This window comes from Moschus berezovskii, chromosome 6, assembly GCF_049115385.1.
Source record: "Moschus berezovskii isolate FMDL1 chromosome 6, NW_MosBer_1.0, whole genome shotgun sequence".
Classification (NCBI taxonomy): Eukaryota; Metazoa; Chordata; class Mammalia; order Artiodactyla; family Moschidae; genus Moschus; species Moschus berezovskii.
In genome coordinates this window covers 53955576-53965430 of record NC_142465.1, presented here as the reverse complement: position 1 = coordinate 53965430, position 9855 = coordinate 53955576, and the positions used below count along the sequence as shown (strand labels likewise).

At 46.5% G+C, this 9855-nt stretch overlaps 1 protein-coding gene across 1 annotated transcript in view; it reads left to right on the top strand.

Annotated features, from left to right (window-relative positions):
• Positions 1-2527: 2527 nt before the first annotated feature.
• Positions 2528-9855, top strand: part of RASSF3 (Ras association domain family member 3) — a 77016-nt gene continuing 69688 nt past the window's right edge. The window contains exon 1 of the mRNA XM_055396768.2: positions 2528-2786. Within this exon, the coding sequence (XP_055252743.2) occupies positions 2676-2786 (111 nt within the window). The 5' untranslated portion in view covers positions 2528-2675. The remainder of the gene's footprint in view (positions 2787-9855) is intronic.

Sequence of the window (9855 nt, the reverse complement as noted above, 5' to 3'; positions counted from 1 at the left end):
ATTGTGTTAATGAAATAATGGGAAGCAAATGACAAAAGTCTATCATAAAGTATATCATCTGATTTCCTTACATCAGTTTATGTGCATGGAACACACAGGGGTCAGATGGTGAAAAATCTGCCTGCAATGAAGGAGACCTGGGTTTGATCCCCGGGTTGGGAAGATACCCTGGAGAAGGGAAAGGCTACCCACTCCAGTATTCTGGCCTAGAGAATTCCATAGACAGAGGAGCCTGGTGGATGACAGTCCATGGGGTCACAAAAGAGTGGAACATGACGGGGTGACTAACATTTTCACACAGGGATCAGCTTAGATTGGGTGAAACAACATAGAATAGCTGGTTTCTAATTATTCAGTGGCTGTGAGGCTGGAAAGGCTTCGATGTTGCAAGATCTTTAAAGTGGACTGGCTGTAACTCCAAGGCCTGCTGCCTAGGGTGGCTGAGAATCCCTTGAGTGAATAGACAACTTTGCAAACTGGTTGTGAGTAAGCCTGAAGGCGTGCAAGCCTTCTTTCTGTCAGAGGAGAGAATGACTCGAGCCAATTCTATCCTTCTTGTCACCTCTGGGCCAGTTCTGCCTCCCAACTATTCCACATGGCTGACCACTGACCAAGGAGAGAACCTAGAAGGGCATCTGAAGCTCTTCAGATCACAACGGTCCCAGTCCTTACAGCTCCCCTCCTCTCTTTAAGCCTCAGTTGCTCTAGATGTAGTGAAGTGAAAGTCGCTCAGTCATGTCCAACTCTTTGTTACCCCATGGACTGTACAGTCCACGGATTTCTTCAGGCCAGAACACTGGAGTGAGTAGCTTTTCCCTTCTCCAAGGGATCTTCCCAACCCAGGGATGGAACCCAGGTCTCCCACACTGCAGGCAGATTTACCCGCTAAGCCACAAGGGAAGCTAACTCTAGAAAGCATCCTTCGAATGAATGACTGAAAAATAATTGGCTCATTCAGGAATTTCACACAATAAAGTATAAGAATTAGGTGTATATCTTAAAACAAGGCTCCAATTATCATTTGACCTTTTTACACCCAAAATAGGAGTATTGCATGGACTGTTACAGGGAATTAACAGCCCTTGTTCCTTTACATTTTCATGTAAAATGAGCGTAAAATAGTACTAACTACCTTGAAGTTGCTCAGTCCTGTCCGATTGTTTGTGACCCCCACAGATTGTAGCCCCCCAGGGTCCTCTTGTCCATGGAAGTCTCCAGGCAAGAATACTGGAGTGGGTGCCATTCTCTTCTCCAGGGGATCTCTCCCACCTAGGGATCAGAACCCCAGGTCTCCTGCATTGCAGGCAGATTATTTACTGTATGAGCCACCAGGGAAGCCTGCTAACTACCTTAGCCAGTTGTTTTCAGGACTAAAGGAGATAATGCAAGAAAGTTTAGGTATAATGGCTGAAAATTTTGTTTTCTAACCCTCTCTTCCCCTCCTAATGTAACCTCTCCTAAAGCTGGCTTACCACAGCAGAGCTGAAACTTCAAAACCACCTTTCAGTCAGGATCTCTGCAAGGGAATTAGTATGGTTTAAATCAATTTAATAACACCAAGATGTAAATGACTATCACCCACAGGTGGCCTGAGAAAAATTTTGCATTTTAAAAGAGGATTAGCTGACTGGAAGGATTCAGAAAATACGGAACTTGTTTTGTTTTTTGAGGGTGAATAGAGTTCCCTGAACCCTTCACCCCAAGATTGAAACCGTGCCTTGTAGGTAAAGCGGATTTTGGAAGGGAAGATTTAAAAAGCATGTTTAATTAATAAGCACTCGAAGTGCAGAACTAGTTCACCCTGCTTCGCAACAAGTGGCCTCAAAGATCATAACGACCTTGGCCGTCCTTATTTCGGAATGAATCCTCACTAGAAAGAAGGGCGAGAGAGAAAGACCAAAGCTCAAGTTTTGAATTTCCGGAAAGGATGTTTTTATTTGAACAAATTCTACCCAGTCGTTACTTCCTCACGCCTCTCAGCTAACCTTTAACCCTCCTTGGAGGGTCGGGTTGCCAGCGTTCTCTTCGGGGCGAAAGGACTGCAGAACTCCCGAAGGTCTCGGGGGTGGGGTGGGGGGGTCCCTCCGCCCTGCAATCTTCACCCGCCGGACCTCGGGAGGGGGCGAGCAGTGCGGAGACGCCGGAGAAAGTTTCCGGCTCTGCTTGGGCCCTCCCCCAAACCCGAGCTAGCCGGGCGGGGGGACTGATCTCCGAGGAATTGGCCGTTTCCGGGAGCCTAGGGGTAGCGACCCGTAGCACAGACGCAGCCATCTAAGCAGGGATCCTGGGGGTTCCCCAAATACTGCTCGGGAAGAGCAGCGCTCGTAGCACAGCCGCACTCCCACCTGCGCCGGGAGCGCCCAGACCGCCTGGGGCGCGTGCCGGGCCTCTCGGGGCGGGGCCCGCGGAGCGCGGGGCGGGGCGGGGCCCAGGGGGCGGGGTCGCGGGGCGTTTCTGGGGCCCCAGCCGCGCCAGGAGCCGGGAGGCCGGGCAGCCGGGAGGCGGCGGGAGGGGCCGGGACGGCCGGGTTGAGCGGCGGCCGCAGCTGCAGCAGGACGGCCCGCCGGCGGCTTGGGGCCGCGCGCCGGGAACCTCGCGGGGCGGGCGGGCGCGGCACCCCCTGCCTGGCCGCCAGCGCCCCGGGGAGGCGGCCCGCGCGCGACGGGACCAGCAGCATGAGCAGCGGCTACAGCAGCCTGGAGGAGGACTCCGAGGACTTCTTCTTCACCGCCAGGACCTCCTTCTTCAGGAGAGCGCCCCAGGGCAAGCTCCGCACCGGCCAGCAAGTGAGTGGTGTGTGCCCGGTAGGCGCAGCAGCCGGCGCGCAGTCGCTCCCGGGGAATCCCGGGGCGGCAGGACCCCAACTCCACGTGTCTCCGCGGGGTGCACGAGGGATGCTCGTGAGGAAGGAGGAGGAGGCCAGCGAGAAGGGGCTTCTGCCTTTTCGGATCCCGGAGTAGTGCCTCGAGCTGCTGCTCGCGGGCTTGCGCTGGGCGCGCCGGGGAGGAAGGGCGGGGAGGCGGAGGCCCGGCTCCCGCCTGCCGCGCCAGATGGCCTCTGCGACTCCGCCGCGGGCGGCAGGCGAGCAGTGTGCGAGCCGGGAGTCGTCCCCAGGCCACTCCCCACGTTTCCCCTGTGCCCGGGGACGCCCTTCGCCCCCTCGCGGTCCTCGTGGCGGCCCCCTCTATTAGTCCGTTCATTGGCCTGTGGCCCCCAGAGTGTTTTGGGGGCCGTGTAACGGCCAGGAGTGGACGTGTGGACCCAGCCTCCCCTACCTTCCCGGGCGGAGCGCCTCTCGCGGCGGGGTGGGGGGCGCTGAGGGAAACACGGGGCCTCGCCAGAGCAGGCGCTCATTAAATCTGGGTGGCAGGAGTCACGGTGGTGCGTTTCCAGTAAAGTCAACTTTATAGGTGCCTCTAATGTTTTGCAAGCAAGTTCCGGTACTAGGTAGGAGTAGCCGGCGAGAGCTGAGCCTTCGGTCGGTTTCTTCCTTTTTTGGAGGAAGCGTGCAGTGGAAAGCATGACTTGGGAAAAGACTGGTAGGGAACTTGGGTTGCTTTCGCCGACCATGATTGTGTGTTTCAGGGAGGCTTCCCCGAAACGGGACGCTTGGGCTGATGCCTGAGTCCGGTGCTTGAACCCCGCGGCCTCCTGGCCCTGGGAGCCTCAGCAGGGAAGTCCTGCCAACGCAGACGTGCTGGTATCCGATTAGAGAAGGCTGGAATGGAACAAATTGATTGCTCTTAAAAAACAGCAGGCCCGCGCCCAACATTGCCATCAGACTTCTTTCTGGAGACTAGAGGCAAGGAAAATCAGGGCCGGATGATGACTTATGGGAGGAGTGAGGACGGAGTAATGTGTCAGGATTTCCTTGCCAGACCTTTTAAGTTTTTTTAACCACTTTAGGAGGTCAAATTTCTTTTTAAGATTCGGAAGTTTTAGTCTTTTGAACCTCTTAACTTCCCAAACCTGAAGGGGCGAAGGGTAGGGAAGGACAAGAGTCAGGTGCCCTTACTCAGTAGCTGATGATCCCAAGTGAAGTTCCGAGTCAGTTGTTTCTAAGGCTTAGTCACTTTAACCTGAGGCTGCTATAATATATGCTAGGTGACTTCAACAACAAAGTATGTATTTCTGAAAGTTCTAGAGGTTAGATGTCTGAGATGTGGGTGCCAGCATGTTGGGTTTTTTGTTGTTGTTGTTGGCCCTTAGGGGCATGCAGGGGATCCCCCGAATCAAGGATCAAACACTTGCTCCTAGGCAGTGGGAGCTAGGAGTCTTGACCATTAGACCACCAGGGAAGTCCCAGCATGTTGTGTTCTGATGAGGGCCCCTTCCTGGCTGTAGATAGCTGATAGCTAAATGGCAGTGCCCTCACTCCAGGGAAAGGACTACCTCTCACCTTATTATGAGGCCACTCATCCCATCCTATGGGCCACCCTGAAGGCCTGATTACCTCCCAAAGGCCCCACCTCCAAATCTTATCACATTAGAGTTTCATCATGTGAATTGGGGGGTGGGGGGCAGAGGCAAACAGTTCATAGCAAGTGAAATCTTATTTTTAGTGAAGTGTATTCTAATGCCATGAGTTTGCTGTGAAGTTTGGAAGTCAGGAATGCCTGCCTCTCCAGTCAGTGCATTGAATAATTGCATCTCCTTGTGCTTTTTTTTTCACTTTGCTTTTCTCTTTCTTGGGCTCTGCTTCCTTTCTCTTCTCTACTTTGTGCTTTTTTTTTCCATTTATGTCACTGTCATCATTTGACACTTTGAGTAGAGACTGTCAGAGACCATTGTGCTCATTTGAAGTCTATCCCAGAGGCTACTAGTAGCTGCAGAAAACTAGTTGGTGTTGAATTCTCCAGGCATGAGATGGTCCTTTATGAGGGCCAAGGTATCCAGGTTGAACGTGTATGAAAACGTTTTAGTGCTTTAAAAAGTAAGAAAGTTTTTTTCTCAGTTTATACACTGACAGTGTCTATGTTATACTCATTAATTTACGTAATATTCATCTAGTATATATAACATACTCATTTAATGATACTTATTTAGTATTTGGGATTGTCCTACCATCAGTATATATTTTGAAGATTGTGCTGAAAATCAGAACAGTAAGTCCTTAGCTCTTACTTAAAAAGCTTCAAAGTATATTCTGAAACTTTATTGCTGTGCATTTCCCCTTCTAACATAACGGTTACTGGGTGCTGAGTTAGAGGACTTATTTACCAGTTGAAGAAGTTGTTCTAACTGAATTTTTGTGGGCATTTTGGTTTATTTGAAGAGTGAGTCTGTTAAATTCCTGAAAAGATTTATGAGTTAAGGAAGTCAAACTTATCATAAATTTAAAGCAAAGCACTCTTAATACAGAACATGTCTTTTACCCAATGTTAGATAAATCTTTTTTCCTTTTTTATGCCAGTGAGTGTAAGAATTAGGTAGGCACCTCTGACATGTAGTTTAGAGAAAACATAAATTTCACTTCTAAAGAGGTGGAAAGTGTTGCCAGAAGGATCTATTATGGATAATAGTAATTTTTTAAAAGTGCTATACCACCTGGTGGAAAAGCCAGGAAAATGTGGTTTCTAGAACTCTTGAAAATGTCCAGGGAAAACAAGATGTCTGTGGTAAATGCAGGATGGTGAGAAAGGGGGAGAGAGGGTGAGAAATTTCTTTCTTCTCTTGCCAGGCAAAGGAACATAGCCCAGCCTTTTCTTTCTTATTTTATATTGGTGCCCTCTTTAAGAAAAAAAAAAAGGAAAAGGCTTAAAAACTTGTCTGAAAGGTACAAAGGAAAGAAATTGTGGCCTTTTTCTAGGAGTTTGAATGCCATGCTTTCTGCTGTATGCCCAGGGTCTCCATCAGTGAGTATTAGTTGAATGAATTAATGTTTTCCTGGTCTGATAATTGTTGGCTCTTTATGTGTTTTCAGTGTACCCTGTCTTATGATTCTCCCAAGAATCCTCTGCAGCATTAACCTAATGAAAGGTTGGGCCTTGTTAAGTGATTTGCTAAAGACCCACACTCAGGTAGGGAAAAGGCAGAACTCAAGTTTTCCTGACTCAAAATTCCAGTCTCCTTTTCACTGCTTCTTGGCTATAAAAATAATTTTAATATTCCAGTTTACTTTTGCAAAATGGACATCTATAATTTAGGAGTTTCTTAACATTTTGACACCCTAACTTTCATGTATCTTCATTACAGTGTTCATAAGTCATCCTTATGAATGTGCTGTTTTGCTTGGTGCAGAAGCAAGAATGTCAACAATATGTTAACTCATAATTTTCCTTTTCTACATATTCAGGCTTCCAAGAGTAGAAATGGACTAAAATCATTCATCTATCAGACCATATTCTGCTTCTTCTCTAAACCAAGGTGATCACTTTTCTTCCTGAGCCTTGGGTACATAATAGGAATAAGAAATGACGCTGTGTTTGCTTTAGAAGTAGAATAATTAAGTAATTGTAATAAAAGGGAGTTAATAAAAAAATTTTAAAAGATAAAGAAGTCTTATTTAGGAGCTTGAAATTGTCTTCTGAAGCATCCACACTTTTTAAGAAGTTCTGCTGAAGACTGGGTTAATAAGGCAAGCCTGTGAGACTCCATGTAACAGATCTTAAGCTCACCGATAGGTTTTTTCCTTGTTATAATTTAAATATTTTTGTGGTTCTCTGGTTCTGCATTTTACACCTAGAACCAACAGTAATGAGTTGCACTATTTTATTCAGTGTTTCCATTGGAAGTTTTGGTGATAGAGCGCTAATTTACAACATCAAAGGTATTTGGCTTAAACATTTTATACTGACAGAGTCTCTGTATTACTGAATATAAACATTCCCAGCAGTTGTTTTCCCCAGTGTATGGTTATTTGCACATCTCATCACCGTGTCTGATATATTCTGTTCTTACACAGTGTTAATCCAATGGAATTTTGTGTTTGTGTGAGCAGGACTCACAGAAACATATTTCTTTAACTGAATATCAGAAGAAAATTGGTCACCAGTCGTATATACCAGCAAGCATGAACAATATACACTCTACCCCATTTCTTTTTGTGGCTAACGTGCAAGAGTTAGAATTATTTGGAAAGCAGTGACACAAAACATTTACAAAAAGGAAAGCTAAACGCATCCAATAATGTTGTTATTCTTCTTAGATTTCCTTTGGCAGTCAGTGCATGTCATACTGTAAACATTCGTTTTAGGGACAAAAAGGAGACTGGCCGAATGCTTTCTCGTGTACCAACTCCTTGCCTAGAGCATCGACTCTTGTTTACTCTTAGCTTTCCACATAAATTGCTGCTTCTTGATAAAGACCCCAGTTTGAGGCTTGCTTTTCGCTTACTAATTTGTCCCAGGGTCTTTGGCTAGCTGGGCCCCTCTTTGGAATAGATGGTGAGAGACAGTGTAGGGTATAATAAGGTAAATGCTTGCAAAGATACATCTTGACTAACTTGGCCCATTTTTGTCCCTGTCTCGTTGAAGAGCTGATATATGTTGCCTTGTAGGAGGCTGCTATTCTGGTTAAGCAGGCAGGCTACAGTCCTACAGTCCATGGGGTCACAAAGAGTCAGACACAACTGAGTGAGCACACAAAACATTGCTTATTATTATATATGTTATATATGAGAAGGCCGAAGGCAATGGCAAGCCACTCCAGTACTCTTGCCTAGAAAATCCCATGGATGGAGTAGCCTGGTAGACTGCAGTCCGTGGGGTCGCTAAGGGTCAGACATGACTGACCGATTTCACTTTCACACATTGGAGAAGGAAATGGCAACCCACTCCTGTGTTCTTGCCTGGAGAATCCCAGGGATGGGGGAGCCTGGTAGGCTTCCGTCTATGGGGTCACACAGAGTCGGACACAACTGAAGTGACTTAGCAGCAGCAGCAGCAACAGCTCATTGTTTGCTCTCTGATGCAACAACTTAAAAAAAAAAATTTTATTTATTTACTTATTTGGCTCTGCCCAGTCAACCTTGTATATTGTCACCCTGCTTATTTAACTTCTATGCAGAGTACATTATGAGGAACGCTGGGCTGGAAGAAGCACAAGCTGGAATCAAGATTGCCGGGAGAAATATGCAGATGACACCACCCTTATGGCAGAAAGTGAAGAGGAACTAAAAAGCCTCTTGATGAAAGAGAAAGAGGAGAGTGAAAAGGTTGGCTTGAAACTCAACATTCAGAAAACAAAGATCATAGCATCTGGTCCCATCACTTCATGGGAAATCGATGGGGAAACAGTAGAAACAGTGTCAGACTTTATTTTTTTGGGCTCCAGAATCACTGCAGATGCTGATTGCAGCCATGAAATTAAAAGACGCTTACTCCTTGGAAGGAAAGTTATGACCAACCTAGACAGCATATCAAAAAGCAGAGACGTTACTTTGCCCACAAAGGTCCGTCTAGTCAAGGCTATGGTTTTTCCCATGGTCATGTATGGATGTGAGAGTTGGACTGTGAAGAAGGCTGATCACCGAAGAATTGATGCTTTTGAACTGTGGTGCTGGAGAAGATTCTTGAGAGTCCCTTGGACTGCAAGGAAATCCAGCCAGTCCATTCTAAAGGAGATCGGTCCTGGGTGTTCATTGGAAAGACTGATGTTGAAGCTGAAACTCCAATACTTTGGCCACCTCATGCGAAGAGTTGACTCACTGGAAAAGACCCTGATGCTGGGAGGGATTGGGGGCAGGAGGAGACGGGGACGACAGAGAATGAGATGGCTGGATGGCATCACCGACTCGATGGACATGAGTTTGAGTGAACTCCGGGAGTTGGTGATGGACAGGGAGGCCTGGCGTGCTGTGATTCATGGGGTCGCTAAGAGTCGGACATGACTGAGCGACTGAACTGAACTGAATCATAGTTGCAGCACATGGGATCTTTAGTTGTGGCATGTGGGATATAGTTCCTCCACCAGGAATAGAACCCAGGCTCCCTGCATTGGGAATGCAGAGTTGTAGCCACTGGACCATCAGCGAAGTCCCTCATGCAACAACGTTAATTAAGAGTCTATAACTAGGAGTCTAGTCTTACTAGGCTTCTTCAGTTCCCTTCAGGATTCAAGTTAGTCCCCATCACAGAACTCAGGCCTGGAATTGCTTCTCTTAGTTCTTCCCTTGTCAGTGTACATGCCACCTTCTCAGAGAAGTCTTCCTGAGCCACCAATCCAAGCTGTACACCCTTCTCTCTTAAAGTACTCTGCTCTTTCCCTTCATAGCAAAAGTTGTAATCTCTTGTTATAGTTTGTTTAGAACAGAGACTAGCATGTTTACCCAGGGTCTAAAATAAATGCCTGGCACTTGGTAGGTGCTTGAGTAAGTGAAAGCCTACTCATCATTTTGAATGAAAGCCCCAGTACTAGGTACTATGAGTTTTCTTTTAAACACAAGTACACAATTTCCCCTCTTCTCACAACTAGACCATAATCCTCCACTGCATCTTATAGAGGGTAGTCATTTAAAAATATTGATGGCAACTGTTACTTCTGGCTTAGCTCACTTTATTTTTCCTTATTTTAAGCTTCAATCATTCACTCATTTATGCAACAATTGAGTTTATTTTTGCTATTAAGGGAAAAAGCAGAGGGCTGCTTCAGATCAGTGATTCAGAAAGACTTCTCTGAAAAGGTGAACTGTAAGGAGAAAAATGTGACCACCTCCACCCAAATTTGGCTCTGGGAATAGAGCAATGAAAAAACGTCCCTAACCTCATTTAGCAATAATTTTTAAAAAGCGTATCAAATAAATAAAGCATCTCTCATTTTTCTTTAAAGAGCTTGCTTCTTTGGTAAAAGGAAACTTTTTAACTGTTTGCAGCTTTTTCAGGAATACCCCTGTTGTGCAAAGTCTGGTAAAGCTAT